This window comes from Cryptomeria japonica, chromosome 5, assembly GCF_030272615.1.
Source record: "Cryptomeria japonica chromosome 5, Sugi_1.0, whole genome shotgun sequence".
Classification (NCBI taxonomy): Eukaryota; Viridiplantae; Streptophyta; class Pinopsida; order Cupressales; family Cupressaceae; genus Cryptomeria; species Cryptomeria japonica.
Genome location: NC_081409.1, coordinates 685075610 through 685095183, shown reverse-complemented (window position 1 = coordinate 685095183; position 19574 = coordinate 685075610). Strand labels below are relative to the sequence as shown.

Sequence of the window (19574 nt, the reverse complement as noted above, 5' to 3'; positions counted from 1 at the left end):
ATTGCTCCTCTTGCTACACTGTCCTTGGTCATACCCTTTATCAAAATAGCTTTGATGGAACCACCCTCATACAGTATCTATACAAGGTTAAATCCCAAACACTACTACACAAGGTGCACAAAGGTATTTGTGAGGCACACTCTAGCAGTCTAACTCTTGCAAAGGAGCTCCTTAGAATGGGTTATCATTTGTCTATAATGGAACAAGATGTGTATCACTTTTTGAAGAAGTGCCTACCATGCCAAAAGGATGACAATTTAATATATGCACCATCTCAAGCATTCCAATTGATTATCACCCTATGGCCCAACTCTCAATACGAGCTTGATATTATTCATAAAATTCATCCCACCTCTTCCAATAGTTATAAATTATAAAATACCATGATTGAATATCTCACAAAATGGGTCAAACCCATCCCCCTCACCTATACTATTGGCAAACAAATTGAAAAGTTTATCCTTAACTATCTCATATGTCGCTACGGCATTCCCTTGGCTATCATCATCGATAATAGAAAACCTTTTAAAAATCAGTATTTTTGTGACATTTACCGAAAATTAAACATCCAAAACTGCTTTTCTACCCCATACACAAGGTAATAGTTAAGTCGAGGCTTCAAATAAAATACCTTTTAAAATCCTTAAAAAGACAATCAATGAAGTTGCCCATGATTGGCACCTACAACTCAATCATGTCCTTTGGTCTCACCACCAACATCTACACACCTATTGGAGCCGCATCATACTCACTAGTCTTTGGTTTCAAACTCGTCCTATTAATTAAGATCAAACTCCTCCCATTAAGGGTTTCACTTGAACGCATCCTCCTTGAGGAAGAATATCGGGTTGCACAACTACAAGAGTTGTAGTTGTTATATGAGAGGTGTCTCAATGCCTTTACTCATCTTCATGCAATCAAAATTACCTTCACCTCAATCATAGTAAGAAGGTCAAATCCCATGGGTTTGAATTTGGTGATCTTGTGCTTAAGGAAAATCAGAGGAATCTCCAAAGATCAAGAAAAGAAAGAAAATTTTGAGCTTAATTGGTTAGGGCCCTTTATTGTCACTACCAAGTATGGATTAGGGGCCTATCAAGTTGCTTCACTAGAACAAGAACCCTTAGATGAGCCTGTGAACATCATGCACCTCTAAAGATTTTATGCATAATCCTCAAGGTATCCCAATTTCTGAAAATCTAAATATATTTAAAAATCTAAAAAAACAAAAAAAAATAGTAAAGAAAAACCATTCGTCCATTAGTGAAAACCATGTATATGGTGATATAGGCAAGTATCTTGGTGAAAAACTATTTACATGTGCCATGGTATATAAGCTAAATCCAACATCTATTTGGAAACTTATTCAGGTTGCTTGTTCTGCCATCCCCTAGGAATCGTACTTTTGGATAGAGAGATTTTTCTACCAACACCTCACCCAACCACTGTTTCACCATCCATCCCCTTGTCATTACATCTTTGTGTAGGATTTCTTCACCTCCTTTCATCCTCTTTATTCATACATCATTTCAAAGTTCTTTTATCCCATTGCTTCACTCCCTCTCAATGAGATGATGAGTAATCTAAATGCCATGAATAAGGATCAGCCATGTACACTAAGCTTAATCCCATCACACTAATCTTCCTTTAAAAATGAGCTTTCTTGACTTACATGCATCAAAAACACACACTAATAGTGCTTTCATAAAATCAAACTTGAGACCTTGCCACAAACGATTCTTAGCCACCATGTTTCATTCCTTCACTACATACTAGTCAATTCATGCCTGTAAGGATGTATCCTTCCCATGACCAGCCATACTATCCAATTCGCTATCCTACCTCTTGGCAAGAGATGTGTTGACCACATGACTTATTTGTTGCTTGGTCTTTTGCATTGATTTTTATCTTTTATCCTATGACTACATCTACTTGGAGTTACCTATATGTTTCTATATATGTGTGCCCTAATTGATATATATTGGCGCATAGTTTTTTGTTGTGTGGAATTTTGTTGGTTATCTTATACCTGGTCCAACAAATTTAATTATAACCTTGAGTATGATGGTATGATAATGAGGAATCATCCTTTTCATATACCCACCAAGTCTCCATCAAAGGCTTGTGTGTACAAGGATATCCTCATATTTTCATACAGGTCATATGTCCCATCTTGGTTATGTCTAAACTTCCATGTGTCAAGATAACCTATTGTTTGAGAGTCTAGTCCATGCAAAGGAAACTCTATCATCTTGGCTCGTGTAACCAAAGGTGCATAATCTCCTTTGCAATATCAAAACTAGGATTGCTCTCTACATAAAAGCATAACAATATCCTATCCCATATTCACACACAATCATTCCATCCAACCTATCACATCATCTCCCTACAAATAAGGATCCAATTTATTTACCCCTTCTTTCTCCTTCTTCCTCTAACTATGTACTATGACTTACACTAAAAAATAATTTCATTCCCTACATATACATACATGAACATTAAACATGCCATTAGCTTATCACATTTTCATTACATCTCTCATTAGTTTGCGTACATTTAAATTAATTGTCATTTGCATTCATTATCCTTAGTTACATATTTTGTTAACTTAAATTCCTTTCCAGCATTACCGTCTCCTAGGGTCATACATTATATAAATTAAATCTCTTTCAAGCATGTGTATCTCCCATCCCCCGTACATACATTCATAATTAAATTCCTTTCAAAAATTAGTATCTCCCCACCCCTTAGTTATCCTTACATAGGTCCATACATTATTTTTCAAGCATAAATATCTCATGTGCATATACCCTAGCACCATTCAATATCCATTACTCATTTATATTCCTTTATTAGTACACCATGTATTTATTATCAATAATCCTTTAGATTCATTTATGTACATAACCATTAAATTGCATGTCACATAAACATCCATATGCATCTCATACATAAGCCATAAAAACCATCATGTACATCATAAACCATACATATTTATCATAATGCCTCAACCTACATCACAACATTAGATATCATATAATATCCACACATATCATGTATATAAATATATCCTTCCTGCATCACACATTGTTAGATTCACATAAATCATATTCATACTTTAGATGCATCTATCAACATAATATGACCTGCATCAAATACACATGCAATAGATGCATACATATACACACATCTGTCATCTGCATACCACTTGTATCAAACCATGTTAGGTGCATCATAAACATGCATATCATAATCATCCATAAAACCATAATGCATAATCATAATAATGTCCATAATCATCATCAATCATAATGTTCATAATAAATTCCATAATAAATATCCTTACACATATACACAATAGATAATCACTACCAAAACATTTCCATCTCATATGTCAAAAAATGTGAAGTCATAGTACATTAGTGTCATCACAATACCTTGTAGGGTCAAAAATGGTTGTCCATAAATTATCTAGACCTAATTGGTATTCCTACCCTCCGACTATGAGGGTTCTCCTCCCCTTGAACCTAGTGGTTGTAGTGGCCATGGCACCCTCATCCCTGCTAATGCCCTTGATGTCCTAGACCTGCTCATCCTTAAGCATATACTCCCTATAAAAATAAGAGCCCTTTGTCCTACTGGTATAATCTAATAATAGAGATCCCTATAGTACTGAGCCTATTGACCCGCCCACTCTACATACCTTTGCATTGTTATAGCATCTATAAAAACCTATGCTAAGACCTATTTGTTGAACACACCTTAGGACCAAGAGGGGGGTGAATCAGTGTAGGCCTAATATTTTAAAGTTTATTACTTAACCCAAAAACTCTTTAACCTTATTCTTATCAGCAACAACACAAGATATAATGATGAAACACCATGCACAAGAGAACACCAGATTTATGTGGAAAACACAAACAAGGAAAAACCACAGTGAGAGTCAACTCACAATATATGAAATGATTACAATATATTTTTAGGCTCACTGCCAAGGAAACGCAATACTCCCTAAAGGACTTGCAGGCCAAAGCACATAGCTCTAGAGCAAGATACAAAGATTACAATCTAATGATCAATTCTCAAGAGAAAAATACAATGAACATGAATGAACAACAAGTACGCCTTCAACAACACTACCTCTGGCAATCTCCAAACATGAAGTTGTCCTTAAATATCTGTCTCAAGTGACCAAGTCCACAACAATCACCACACATTGACTTTGTCACAATTGATTTCTGCAAATGATATAATCATGTAGGTACAACACACTCCTTTTCCACACACACCCTCACACATCCACACTCACAACTCTGACATCAATTTTACATTCTATATATACCATATTCATTACAATTGTCAATTAGGTTCGCCCGAATAAAGGACAAGCATAGGTCCTATCAAATTGGGCACTAAAACGTAATTGTGGTGAAAGAGCTCCAATCCAAAAGATAGAGAGGACCTAAAACATCTTAACACATTTTTCCAAGTAGATAGGAACAATTCACTCGCTATCAATCATCCTCCAAAGGTCAACAACAAGGTAACATGTAGATACACTAAACAACACACCACAAGTTGGTCCAAAATGTATCTTTTAGATGAACAAGTTCAATGTGGATCCTCACACGTCAAGGTGGGGCTCAAAATAAATGCAACACAAACTTCTAAGCAAGAAGAGACATCTAAGGATTCACCAAATGTTGAGCAATACTAGTCGATCAAACCCAAATAGTTACCCTGAAACACAAAATCCAATCGACATGCATCATCAAAGAAACCTTCTAACATTATGTAGAGCACACTAGGATGCTCCATGAACATACAACAACACTCTCAAATCTTTCCTTCGCTTCTTCATATCAAAATCATACTAGCACAACATAACTAATTTTCAACACTTCATTCCGAAGAGCCAGTCAAACACAAAACACAATATCATCACTTGCAGACTACAACACCAACTAATAATTAATCTAAGACACACCACATATGTTTTAAACATATCCTCCAAGATATAGCACTGGAAACATTGATGTAGATAAATGCAAAGCATTTCTTGAACCTCTTCTGATAAAGAACTAGACTCTCAACCAACAAAAATTACTAACCAAACTAGTTGCAACACCAGGGACTTGAAAAGATAGGAGTACAATGTCCAAAAATTATAAACATTATATCCAAGTTTACAAGACCATATCTACACAAGCGGAGAAATGCAGAGCATTCTTTTAAGCACGCATCAATACATACTTATACAAATTTGCTTCATTAGGCTTCAAGGAACCAAATTGTCCCAAAAACATCACCTTCTCATTTTGTATGTTATCTTCATTATATTGCATGCACCTAATACTCATCTTAATATCTCAACCTATCTAATGCTCAACATATCATCATTGCCATCAACATTGTCAATAGTATAAATACACCCAACTCAATGCAGACATCAAATACCAAGGAGGTGGAAATCCACTGATCATCAACAACCAATGTCCATCTTTACTTGTCATATATCTCTTCATACCAATTAAAAAATTATGACAACGTCATAAAATAGTAGCTAATGCAGTCTCATCATTTCATCCTCAATGATCTAATCCCATACATATGGATACTCATGTTATTCACAACACTACTACCATCAAACACTTCCTCACCAATTGCAACAATACTTTACTCAACCAATCATCTCATCAATGACCACAACAATTTAGGACAACATACTTTAATAGATATCATGTTGACATCAATAAAAACACATATTGCCAACACTATCTTGTCAATACTTGTTGAGCTAGATCCCACTCACCTCTCAATGAGTCGCCTCTATCTTCGCTTGAGCTTGTAAAGCCCAAGTTGCCTCTACCTCTCTCTTTGCCCCCTCCATCTCCTCAACCAAATCCATTCTTGTCACTTCTTCCAGCTACTCCTTAATTATGTCTCTCTTAGCTCTATAGGCATCCATGTCGGCTATGGCTATTATTAGAGTTGTCTATAAACTATTTGCCAGTACCCTCTATGAATCCCTCTCCATCACTACTAAATCATGGACAATCTATAAACTATATGTCTGATCCCTTTTTGTATCTCACTCAACCTCTAATCGTACTACTTGAGCCATTTCCTCATCCCTTGATCATGCAAATAGGCCCCTCTCCCATCACATAGCATCATATATCTCTTGTGTAACATCTCCCAGTCCTAACTATTGTATCAACCCCACCCTATGTCCACCCCTATGTCCCAATGCTAGTACTTGTGGCTCTTGTACCTGTCTTCATAGAGGTGTTCGCCTCTATCCCTATACTCGCCTCTATGTCAGAGACTGCGCTTGTTTAGGCACTACTTTTACATGCCCCTCCCTCCTCTTTCCTATCACCCTCTGCATGTGCCTATGCACCTCCCTCCTTTGAACTCTCACCCTCTATTTGTGCCTTGAACATTTTCCACCTCCTATGATGTTCAAATCGCTCCTCCATCCCCCTCATCTCCATTGTCATCTCCTTCATATCCCCCTACTACCTAGTCCTCACCATCCTCATCATCGCCTATAATGCTAAGTACAATGAGACATGTTGGTCAGCATAGTACCCAGTTTTTAGTATATATTGGAGTAACCCCTACATCCTTTATATTATCCCTTGGATCCCATAGTATGGGCTTCATAATCAATCAATTAGATCTTTTCCATAGGGGATCTATAGACATAGCCCATAGCCCTACCTCCCTTGTTTAACTCTAGTATGTACCATGTCTAATTCCACAACATCATAATGCAACATGAGCTACCTCTATATCCTGTGAGGTAAATAATGCTTAGTCACATGTACAGTGTGCCCAATCAACCAACAGGACCTCTGACTGAAAGCAAGGTAGTACCTGTCCTCCTCCCACTCCTTGCATGTCCTCCATGTCCTACATGAAAATTCAACCATATCATCTAGTATACTCCTCCAATAAACTATTGGCACCACCATTGTGTAACGTAAAAACCCTCCATAGCAGTTGTAATGCTATAAAATTAGGATTTTCACAATTAGATATATGAAAAACAATAATTTTGGGCTTAGGAACCACTACATTGAAGAGGGGCAAACCTAATAGATCTAACCACAAATCAGCAAGGATAGGGCTAACAATTTTTATTAGATTTGTTGGGTTTGGATTTGATGCCCCCTTTTTAAGTTGAATTGTGAAAATGTTGAAATTAGGGTAAATATGTTGGAATTGAATTAATTATGCATGAACATTGGCCTTCAGTCGTCAAACGGAGCCATAAACCTGGATCTAAGTAATATAAGAGTATTCAAACCTATACCTAGAAGGATCTACCAATTTGTCGAGACCAACATGCCTATCACTCTGGTCCTCCACACTTTTCGTCATTCAAAGGGAAACCTATTTGTCTTTGTGAATAAACCCAATCCTAAGAATTGCAGCTTCGCACCTATTTCCTACACAAAAAGAAAGGGGAAATTGTTGGGAATAGGGGTTTGGCTAAGTCAAACCCTAATTTGGAATCAACCTTGAATGAAATAATGCAAATGCTGAAATAATTACTTTAGGAAATATACCTAAAATCTACAATTATTGATGATGTTGTTTTTTTTCTTGAATGTAATCCACATGTGTTGTATGAAATCGCATGAACATGACAAAACCCTAATCACACACACATGCTTGCATATGAATGATGTAATTTTGCTCCACAATGATTGACTGAAGAATATGCAACCTTGAAGATCTCTGAAAACGCTTGTTAATGCTTTATGGATGCAAGAATGCTTGATTGCTTGGAGAGATAGATTGCTTAGATTGCATCTGATGAAAATGAATTGAGAAGGATGCCTTATATAGGGATTTCATAATTTAAATTGCCTTTAGGCCGACTTAGAATCAATATATTTTCACGTGGAGCTAGATTTGAATAGGATAAGACTGCCCAATCATCCTAATGAAATTAAGGGAAAAAGGCATGGGATCAGTGTGTCAAGCACCCTGGTCCTAACCACCTTTTTCCAAATTTCTCGGGATGCAAGCTATCGTGATTCTAATGCTAAATCCAACTCAGTGTCTCAACCCAAGATGTGTAGATATGTGTTAATTTGAGAGTTGAAATTAGGGTACGATCAAGGATAAATCAAGATAAAAGGATGCAGGGCACACCTAGAATTAAGGGCCCAAATAAGAGTGTGATGATGGAATAAAGTGGAATAAGACCCATAATATTGAATTAAATATTAATTAGGTACAATAAAGGTCCCATAATGCATAGAGGACAGGGAAATACTAAAAATAGGTCCTAGGAAAGTGTGAAATTGGACACACTAATATAGTGTGTACAATTTACTATGCTACAAAAACACACATAGGATTCCCTCATGACCACGCACAATATGCAAGTCTCTATATAGTTGTCCAAGCATGTATTACCCCCCAAAATTTTTCATCAATTCCTCTATCATATTGTATAGTATGCTTGTCCATCCAATCAAGATCTTGTGTCCTCCCAAGTCAAGACATAGGCACCTACTGAAAAGTCCTACTAAGTACAAGGGAATTTTCAACACTCTCCCACTCTACATCATGGTCCCCAATATCATTTAGGTCCAATACATGGGCTATCTCACCCCGTGGAATATCATTCTCATATAGTAGTTGACCCCATCCAGGTTGTACTTTGGAATCATCCCTTGAATCGAGGTTAGAAGAATCCTCAAGATATCCCCCAATGTAATCGCGGACTCCCTTGCCAACATATGGAAATTAGTCATCTCACTCTACCACACCTCTACCAATGTTTTCATCATGGCATTGTGTCCATGCACACATGGCCATCTGTGTACCCACTCCATTCCAATGGCCATGATGAACACTCAATCCATGTCGTTGAACTCTAGTCATAATCGCATCATCACAAGAAAGTGCTCCCTCAACTTAATCAAGGGTGGTCACTCTTGTATTTTTATTCATGCTTATTACATTTATCCATTTTCCTCTTTCGACTCATGCATTGATTTTTACCCTCATAAACGTCAAACACTGCATGTACCTATTCAAGAGTGCATGTGTCAATCCATAGTTGCATGGGCCAAATAGCACATGTGATGTTTTTTTTTCTCTCCCTCTCTTTTCCTCCCCACACATAGTCGAGTTTTTAATCCTAGACATCAAATTGTTTTTTGATGCCTACATAGACGTATTTCTTTAGATGCATGCACCAATGACTAGGTGCATGCATTGAATACCAAGCACAAACGTCAAAACAACTATTGGCATTTGTGCCTTGTGTTTTCCACCCTCCTATACTAGCAATAAATGTGCCCTACCTATCAAATTACAAGTTGGGTTCAATCATTTATTGGTGCCCCTCCCCCTGTTGGTCGTTGGTGTCATCAAGTGCACTCCCCGTGATGTAAATGGCACAAAATGTTCACCATTTTCTCCTTCTCCTCAAAGAGCTCCTAAATTTTTCAAATATGAGAGTGAAAATGACCCCCGTTAGAGCACCCATAGCCTATTTATTATTTGAACTTGTTCTTCACACCCTTTCCACCTCCACAATTTGCAAATCCTTTCACCCTTTTCTTCTGTTATTTTGCCAATTGACCTCATTTTCTCCCTTCTGGCAACTTTTCTTTTTCTTTTTTGAGAACTGGCCTTGAAATTTTTATTTTTTTGATCAATTTCTTAAGGGGGCATCACCCTTCGTATTCCCTCATCAGGACATACCTTTGTCTTTGACCTAATGTTATTTCACAATGCCACATTAAAGAGGGGCAAAGTCATTGATCTTAGAATTGTTTGACCCTCCAATCAAGATTCTTGGCCCAGCTAATCAAATTCACACATCCACTCCAAATCAAACATAAGCTCAAGTTTCTTCAAGAAGTCTTAGCCCCTTGTTGCTTTGGCTATGTGTTGCATCAATAAGATGGTTCAAAATGTAGAGGAACGAAAGCCATTGTATGATGGCCACATCCTCTACCACCTTTCTGATGTCCCCAACCTACAAAACCCCAACTTGCATTTGAGTCACTCGGGCTACCTCCTCTAAACCACCCAAATACATCTTCAACAAACTCAAAGAGAGACAAAATTGGCAAATGGTACATGGGGAATGTTAGAGGACAAAAATGGTAAATTTGTCCACATGACATCCATTAGGGGATTATCTTACATCAATTATTAGTAATGAGAATGAGGTTAAATGTGCGTGGGCCAATAGAATGCAAGTTTAGGCATTTCTAATTTGGGCACCAACACCAGTTTTTTATCATCTTGGTCAAAACTATGAGTGAACCCCTCGAATATTTACCATACAACTTCATAGTTCCCTATTTATCATCCTTCTATCTTGATCGAGATGTTTCTTTATATAGTTCTCATTGAAATGGCTAAGGCCATCTAGGAATTGACCACGAATGAAAGTAATGGTTGGTACTACTCAAGGTTGCAACCTTTCTCATAAGTAGTCAGTTATTTGTCATATTGGATAGTATGGCCCAAGCATCTGTAATCCCTTTTTAAGATCTTGGATGTGTTTACCCAACTAAAGTAGTGATATTTAAATATCATTTGTAAGTTTTAAAAAAGATAATTTAGTCCTTGAGTGTCACCTAGGATTCATTTCCTTAGCAAAAAGCTTTTCACCCTTGGATAGTGTTATGAAGTATTCACACATCGCCCCATTGAAAATGAGGACCCCCCACTTTTTGCTTTCTTGGTTGTCTTAGAGTCTTTGCTATTAATCTTTGCATTGAAGGGATAGAGTTTCTCAAATAGCTAGAGGGTCATCAAGTCAAGTTGGTCTCCTTATGGTAGAGTGAAGACAGTCGGTTGTGAGCATGAAAGTAGATCTAGAACCCCTTGGATCATGCCTAGGTTTCTTGTGTTATCTGATCATATTTCTAGTGGCAAGAGTAAACCTTGGTTGAATGAATTGTATCCTCCTTGAATTTCACATGAGACCTCATACCTTACTAAGAACATAGACACTTGTACCTTCGAAAGGTCCTAGAATGAAATTTTCATCAGGTCATGTGCCTTACTCAAGATTTAGAGCGAATTTTGAAGTGATGTACCTTGGAGAGGTTCCAAAGTGAATTTTTGCATTTAGCTCTCATACCTTGCCAAGGGTCGAGCGAATTTGGAGAGATCATGTACCTTGCTCCCTTACTAGAGCGAAATTTGCCTAAGTACCTTGACCCTGTACCTTCCAAAGGTCCTAGAGTGAGTTTCATCTCCAAGTCATGTCCTTGTTGAGGTCCTAGAGCGAAAATTTCACCAAGGGCATGTACCTTCCAAGGGATCAAGAGAGAATTTATCCAAGTGAAGATCGAGAGTGAATTTTTTGAAGTCTTGGAGAGGTTTTAGGGCGAATTTGTTCAAGCGTGTAGCTTGTTGAGATTTGAGATCAAACTTTCCTAGTAAGTCTTGTACCTTCCGAAGGACATAGAGCGATCATTTTTTATCAAAATTATGTCCTTAGAGAGGTCCTAGAGAAATTTATTTTATCAAGATTATGTCCTTGGAAAGATCCTAGAGTGAATTTTTTATCAAGATTATGTCCTTGGAGAGGTCTTAGAGCGAAGTTTTTTATCAAGATTATGTCCTTGCTAAGGTCCTAGAGCGAAAATTTCACCAACGTCGTGTACCTCCCAAAGGTCCTAGAGCGAATTATGAATTGATGTACCTTGGAGAGGACATGGAGAGAATTTATCACCTTGACCTTGTACCTTACTAAGGAAATGGAGTGAATTTCTCAACTTGACCCTATACCTTGCTAAGGACATGGAGCGAATTTCTCACCTTGACCCTGTACCTTGCTAAGGACATGGAGCGAACTTTTTCATGAAGGCATATACCTTGCTAAGGACATGGAGCGAAATTTTTCATAAAGGCATGTACCTTGCTAAGGATATGGAGCGAATTTTTGAAATCATGTACCTTGCCCCTTGTTTTGAGTGAATTCCTCAAATTCAAGCATTTTGGCAAGAGGTGAAGTCGGCCAACATGTGAAAGGTGATTTGTTATTTTAAATCAAGTCACCCTTATGGGAAGAGACACCTCTTTTACCCTAAAGTGTCTATAAAGGAAGGGTTAAAACATTCATTTTAGCCACCAATTCAAACATATTCCTCTCTCCAAGTCTGAATTTGAGAGCAGACTTAGTGAATTTCTTCAGCAAGGCAGCGAATTTTATCAATACATGAGCAAATTTCATCAAAACATAGCTAAGTTGTTGCAGCACAAGGGTGAAATAAAACATTAAAGATACAGATCTGATGTTTTAAGGCAAATTCATCATATAGCAAGAGGGAGCGAATGTACCCAGCTGGGAGACATATCAACTAGTGGACTTCATCATTAGACAACCCAGATTTATCCTTAGACATTAAATTTGTCTTCCACATAGTGAATTCATTGATTATTATTAGCCTCCTCTTGACCAGATTTAGTGAAAAACCACATAAAATCAGAGTGAGGTCAATTTAAAACAAGGTGTGTGAAGATCATATGTTATGTATTTGATACTATACTTGCTTTGTATGTAAGGAAGATGATACTACTTCGAGGCAAGATGAGCAATCAAAAGATGAAGGAATGACTTGACCATGACACATACTTCCAATCACCACTATACAAGGAAGACCTCTTCAAAAAGCTTCATCAGCAAACACAAGAACATCAAGGGAGGGAAGATCTCAAAAGATTCCCACCACATCATGACAACATGAAGAAATAAAAGGAATGCAAGGAAGAATCCACTCAACTACCTCAAGGCACTAGAGCATGAACGAAGGATAACCTACATGATGGAAGAATGTTTTACAATCTTGAATTCCCTTTGGGAATCCAAGAATCGAAGTCAGTACATTGAAGAGCTACATTCAACCAAGTGCATCATTCACTCAAAGTACATCATGAGCAAGAGAAAGTCAACCAAAGTCATCACAAGACCTACATCGAACATGATTGAAGAAGCAGATAGTTTCAGAAGAGTTAATCAAAGTTTGCTTCCCATCATCATCATCACTACTGAAACTGAATAATGTTGAGTATCAAGATATTACTCAACACTCTTTCATGATGATGAATCAAATCAAGTCTACAAAGTGCAAGATTGAGGTGGCATCCTAGTTGCTACCTCGCCAATCAGAGGAGTTCCACATCAGCATGTCTAGATGCAATGTACATCACTCCATAGTGATAGAAAACTCAGAGGCACCTACCTTGTTGTCTATTGGTCATGCCAAAGTGTTGTAATCATTTCATTGGTTGAACTGAGTTTGTTGTAACAAACCCTAATTAGGGTTTTCATTGTAAAATCTCGACCATTGTTTTCAAATAGATCTAAACCATTGAATTGTATTGAGAGCACTATAAAATGCTCAACTCTCTCATTTGTAAAGGTTAACAAATAACAGTGCTAGAATAGAAAATAGAAAGAGAATACAAGAATAGAATAACAATTAGAGTAGAGTAAGAGAAGGCAGAAATTGTTGCCTAAGTTGTAAATGAACTACATTTTCATTGAAGTTATGGTGAAGTGTATTGTTTCTTTACAACGTGCATGGTTTCTTGTTGGATCTTCATATTAGATGGTAAATAATTAGATTGAATGGAGGAATTTGTTGAATGCATTTGTGTGGAATTTGTTAGTCCATACCACTAGCCTCTTGTTGACTGTAAGTATGCCTTGTGTGGCCAACTAGAATGATATGAGCTTAACTTCGAATCATTTTACATTCATTGCTTATGCATTAACTTGAATGGTGATCAATGTTTGATGGTATTGATTAGAACATCTTTGAAACATCCTTAGAAGATTGCACAAAGCTTGTGTCAAATTGTTCAGTTTGATGGTGAGACCTCGCTTGGTAGTATTCCATCTAATCATTCAACTATCTTCTTACATTCTAGGTCTTAGAGAAGACTCTCTCAACCCTTCATCTTTTGCCATTTTTTTAAAACTCTAGTTACTTTACGATCAAAAGCATCACCATATTGTAACATTGGATGATCTAAGTTCCAACGACTCAAGCATTCAGACATTCAAATGTAAGTCCCCTTGTGATTCCAACATAATCACATCAACCAACAGAGCTTATCCACATGTAGTGACCCTACATTCATGAACCTTGGAGTCTTCTCAAGTGATCCTTAAGCTAATCTTCAGCATTTGAGAGATTTTGTTCAAGAGAGGATAAGATACTTTAGGTATTTTATTCTGTGTTCGCATGTCCGTAAAAAACACATCAACAGATAGCTTGGACATGAAGAGTCCCACATGGGTTAGCTATTCAAGGGAAACCATTTTCATCTAGTAAGTCGTCATACTTTTATGATTTGTCGCGATGCATTGATAAATATTACAAATTATTCAAATTGAAGATTCAAGTCATTTGCAATAATGTTAATATGTGACAAGTCAAAATAAGCAATTTATGATTATGGTCGCATGCTTATGTGCATAGTTATGAAATGAATTATATTCATAAAATGAATAAATTTTGTTTTGTTAATGGTAATTATTTATGGTTATCCTTTATAAAATGTGGATTTTTGTTGTGATTCATAATTGATAAATTTGTTTTAAAATTCATGATTTCTAACATTAATGTTGAGATCAAATTATTAAACTCTTAAATAAAAATTAAAAATTAACCCAAAAATATTAAAAAAGGCAAAGAAAATGAGATACATATCTTAAAGAATGGCCTAGGCCTATTGACCATTCTTTAAGATGTGAGACAAACACATGACCTTAACGAAAAACCATGGCCATCGGCTATTCCTTTGGTCTTTAGTAGGGGCCTTTAGCCCCTTCTAATTAAAAAATATTATTATTAAACATTATTTTTGTACATGTTTACAAATGGTATTAGATAAATGCGCTTGACCAAAATATTATTAAAGAAACGGTCCATCACTTGCTGCTTTGAATACACACCAAAAATGTCACCTTAAGCTTTCTCCCACCATAATTGTCAAAATTAACTACTTCAAAAAGCTGTTCAACTCTCTTTGGGATCTCCTTTTTATCAAACTGTTAGACAACCATTTGAGAGAGTGGCCTTCAGCCCACCTGTTCCAAGAGCATAAACCAGCCAAGCAAAGCTACAATGTTTTTGTGTGCAACATGCTACCAAATGTAATCTATTTGTTAGACAAAATAAATGTCTGGAAAACATCATTTAGAGACAAGAGAGAGAATATAATCACACAAATGACTCAAGCAAAATTTCATTTATATTCAAAGCAAAAATGGAATGAAATGCATACCGACGCTAAAGACCCCAAATCTATAAAAATAACTCTTAAAATATCATCATAGAAAAAAAAATAGTGTACACAAGAAACACAAAAAACAAAAGCAGTTAGTCACACAAAATGATGATGAAAACAATCTAAAACGTTATATTAAGCACATACGGGATCCTGTTTTTAATCATTCATGTCAACCACACCAAGCACTTCAACTTCAACTTCAATAATCCTGGCTGTTTTTTTCCTGAGTAAAACAATAGCACCCACCAAATAAAATTTTCAAAATCTCAAAACAAAAAAATATGGATTTCATTCTCTATTCCGAAGCCAAGGAAATTGGTATCCTTGTATCTCATTTGAAATATTAAATAAAACAAATACAGCGAACCAAAACAAGGAATCCAAAAAAAATATTAAACCGTGAACCAAAATTACTAAATTCCAATAGTCAGTAAAATACATAACCAACAAAGCTCAATTAGCTCATACTTAGCTTACTATTGTAGATGATTTGCATGTGCTGTAAAATGTTTGGAAGACAATAAACAATACCATGCTACAGTAACAAACTATAGAGCAGCGCATTACTGACATACCAGAAGCCCAATAGGGCGTTGCAGCTGTGTGTCCTACGAGGTCAGTGAACTGTTGAACAGCATTTAATGGAGACAAATCTGCAAAGAAGTATAAATACAGTGAACAATACAATGCTACAGCAACAAACTGCAGAGCAGGGCATCTACAGACATACCAGAAGCTCAATAGGACATTGCAGCTGTGGCCTACGGAGTCAATGAACTGTTGAACTGCATCTAAAGGAGACGAACCTGCAAAGAAGTAGAAGTCCAGTAAACCCCCAATAACCTTGTATGTCAGCTTACTGCCAGTGTATAAAAACATCCATCCCATAGTTGTTCATCTATAGAACTCGATAATAAACATTTAGTTAAAATATATATGATAATAAACATTTAGGCTTTCTAAATCCATAATATCAAATTAATGTTTTTTAATCACACAATAATTTTAAGTAACAATTTTTGGAACGGTATTTTGTGATTTATGTTTTTAACCTACAAATATTTTATCGATATTAAAAAAACCATCATTTATAAGAAGTATTTGATCCCAAAATAGGAAGACAAAAAGACAAAATGTATAAAAGGTGCAGATAGCACAGCCATTCCCTCAATTTCTTATCTGCTCACCCAACAATAATCACCGTTCCCATTATTAATCAATTCATCAGAAGTAAAAGACAAGCTGATGTGGGAAGAATTGTACTGATTACCTCTCCATGGCAAAATCAAAATAGATTAGCTGTGCAGGAGAAGATCAACTCATTGCCTGAGAACACAGAATTCAAACAGTCCGTTAGCTGTTTTGGAAATATGCCTTGCTTCTAGAGCAGCTACTTGTGATCTAGGAAGCAGGTCATAAGGAACATCTCATCTCTTCTTCTCTGCATCGGTTATATGAATTCTTGCTGGGTCCTATGTCTCATGCCTGCATTAGATTCTCACTTGATCAAGTCCTTTACTCAAGTCAAAAGGATTAAAAAGAAAAAAGAAAACAAGCCTAAATTTATCTTCCAAACATTTTGCAGCAAGAACACTAAAATAAACATCAGTGAAGACAAACCCAAACATTCATCCTAAGAAAATTGAAACACGTGAAAACTGAAAGATTAAGAGAAAAATGGCTGTCCAAATCTGAAGTCTTTTCTCCACAGATCTATAATACAAAGTGTCATGGCCCCAACCCGATTTAGCAAGATCTGATAGGAAATTGTCTAATCTCACGGTGATGAGACTTAACAATTTCCTAATTGCTGGACTGACTACAGCAGACCCCAATCACCACCATGAACAATCATAACCATAGCAAGGAAGCTGCCTTAAGGATCACCTTCTCTCTTGTTTGTGAACAGCAATCTGAATGATCAAATGCTAATCAATAGATAACCCAGCATTAACCAATGCAAGGATTAAAGGATTAACAAACATGAGCTAGAGAAGATGATTAAATGCTGAAAGGGTGAGATGAGCAATAGATAGGATAAGATCTCTCCCATGGGACACGTCCCTAAAGGAAAGGCACCACTCCACAAACCAGTGAAAAGATATCATAGGGCTTCATCCACATCAAAGGAAGAACCATTGATCATCAGAAGATGACAAAATGCAGAGGAGATCAGATGGATAATAAGTTGAATGCACAAACAATTTGATCACACTCCCTATACTTGGCATAATAAATATTATTCACTTCTGCTAACCAATGATTAATGTTTAGTAATATGATGTTCATGATTGTGCAATAGCATCTATACCATTGTGGTATAAAGGCAAAGATAGATTATTCATAGAGGTGCAAACGCATATATGTTTATACCTGACTATGCAGAATTCATTTATCAATATCTCTATGTGTTTAAAAGATTAATTGAGAGTGAATATATACAATTAAATCTATACACTTAATAACATATTATACCTGCAATATTCGATACTATTGGGGAAGTAGACGAAGTGCAAGGAGGAGGACCGGTGAAAGATTCCTCACTAGGTATGGTGCCTCATAAAGATGGTTAAGGACCTATTACCTATTTTTCCGCTTTCAGGTCAAAAATAGCCTGCCATTGGGTCTTAGGTCTCATATAGAGGTTTTAAAAGAGTAATAATGCTAAAAGAGGAAAAGCCACTTCTAGTTCCTTTGATTTGTTTTGCCAAATGAGTAAAAAATGAATAATGTCCTTGTTTTTCATTAAAAGCTCCAAAAAGGTCAAAAACATACTCCACATATTGGTTAAGTCAAAATACTCATGCACGGTGTTGGAGGGAATTAAAATTTAAAATAATAAAGTTTCCCCATGTTGCATGTGAAGTCATGGGTCTAAATTTGCCTTTGTCATGTACTACCTTGTCATGAAGACTTTTTCCACTATCAGATTTCTTTGAATGCTGCAACAAAGAGCCTTTGCTCTGTAATGAGAAGCCAGGCACCATAAAAGGAATGACCGACTTAAAGGCATGAAGACGTCAAGAATATTCAAGCACATGAAATTTTGGTTGCAGACATGTAAAAAGGCTAATATACAGATCATGAGCAACTATTCCGAGCAGTGATCAGAAAGACTAATATACAGACATAACATGTTGACAAAATGTCAATCTTCACCATCAACAAGAACATGTTGATTTAGCCACTGTTCAAAAGCACAAAGGGCTATGACAGTGCAAGGAAACCCTCAGTCAAAATCCATTAATGCATTGATATCTCACTAAATGTCGGCCCATTCATCAAAAAATATACGGTGAACAAGGATGATACTGCCACAAAGACAGAGAACAAGGGTTTGTAAACCAAAAGGAAGAGGATATGATAACAAATACAGACAATTTGAGCAGCAGTCCTTGAGCTTTTCGATTGTAACATGCAAAGGTTAGATAGGTTGCAAATCAAAAGTGTTTGAAGATGTCAAAATCAATGATACTGTTGCGAGTGTGATCAGAGCACCATCTATGATAGGATACAAGAAATGACAATGTTCAAAGTGGAAAATGCCTTGTTTATGGTCATTTGGAGAGCATGAGAAAAATCAAAGAAAAGGGTTTTTGTGATAATTATAGAACAACAAGACAGTCCCTAAACATATATTATGACAGTCCAAAAGACATGAGGATGCAGAGATATAGGATAATCCTAGTGATAAAGGACCATATGATTGTCTTGAGGAGCAAAAGGACAGAAGGTAATAAGTTGCAGCAGAAGAGAAAAAGTGCAATCACAGAGGTCATATAAGAAGAAAGTGCAGTTAAAGGAAAAGAATGGAAAGGATAACAGTCCTATGAAGGCACTGAAGATATGACTGTCTTGAGAAGGCTACAAGAAAAGATCAATCATAACTGAGCAGTCTTCGATCTGTCACTGTCAAGATTTGGAGAAGACAACCATTAGCAGTCATGAGCAAGGTCTGAAAAGGATAAAATGTGAAGAGTTTCAGTTCAGAGACAACAAAGAAATAAGAGGTTGCATGAGTAGGCAAGGTTTATGAAGTTACTGTTGTGACGTATTCACACATCACCCCATTGCAAATGGGGACCCCTGTTTTTTTGCTTTCTAGGGTTAGTTTTCTTGGTCTTTTAGGTTCTTGGCTATTAGTCTTTGCATTGAGGGGTTGCCAGAGGGCTCATTAGGATAGGGTGGTCTGCTTAGGTTCAAATTGGTAAGTAGGTGGTCCGGGTCAGGATCTCTATTGAAAGTTTCCTCTTGGTTAGGCCTGAGAGCTTGTTAAG

At 36.7% G+C, this 19574-nt stretch overlaps 1 protein-coding gene across 7 annotated transcripts in view; it reads right to left on the bottom strand.

The window, feature by feature from the left end:
- Positions 1-19254, bottom strand: part of LOC131876386 (alpha-glucosidase-like) — a 33917-nt gene extending 14663 nt beyond the window's left edge. The window contains exons 1-4 of one of the 7 annotated variants that reach the window (XR_009372694.1): positions 16568-19230; positions 16028-16103; positions 15873-15950; positions 14766-15094 (exon numbers count right to left, since the gene is read on the bottom strand). Coding sequence is in view for 2 of the 7 variants with exons in the window: in XM_059221609.1 (XP_059077592.1) it covers positions 15051-15094; positions 15873-16156; positions 16568-16575 (336 nt within the window). In the remaining 5 variants the exon portion in view is untranslated. Of the gene's footprint in view, positions 1-14765; positions 15095-15403; positions 16157-16567 lie in introns of those variants that run through there. The other 6 variants (XR_009372693.1, XR_009372695.1, XM_059221609.1 and 3 more) reach the window with 6 other exon arrangements.
- Between the last annotated feature and the right edge of the window lie 320 nt (positions 19255-19574).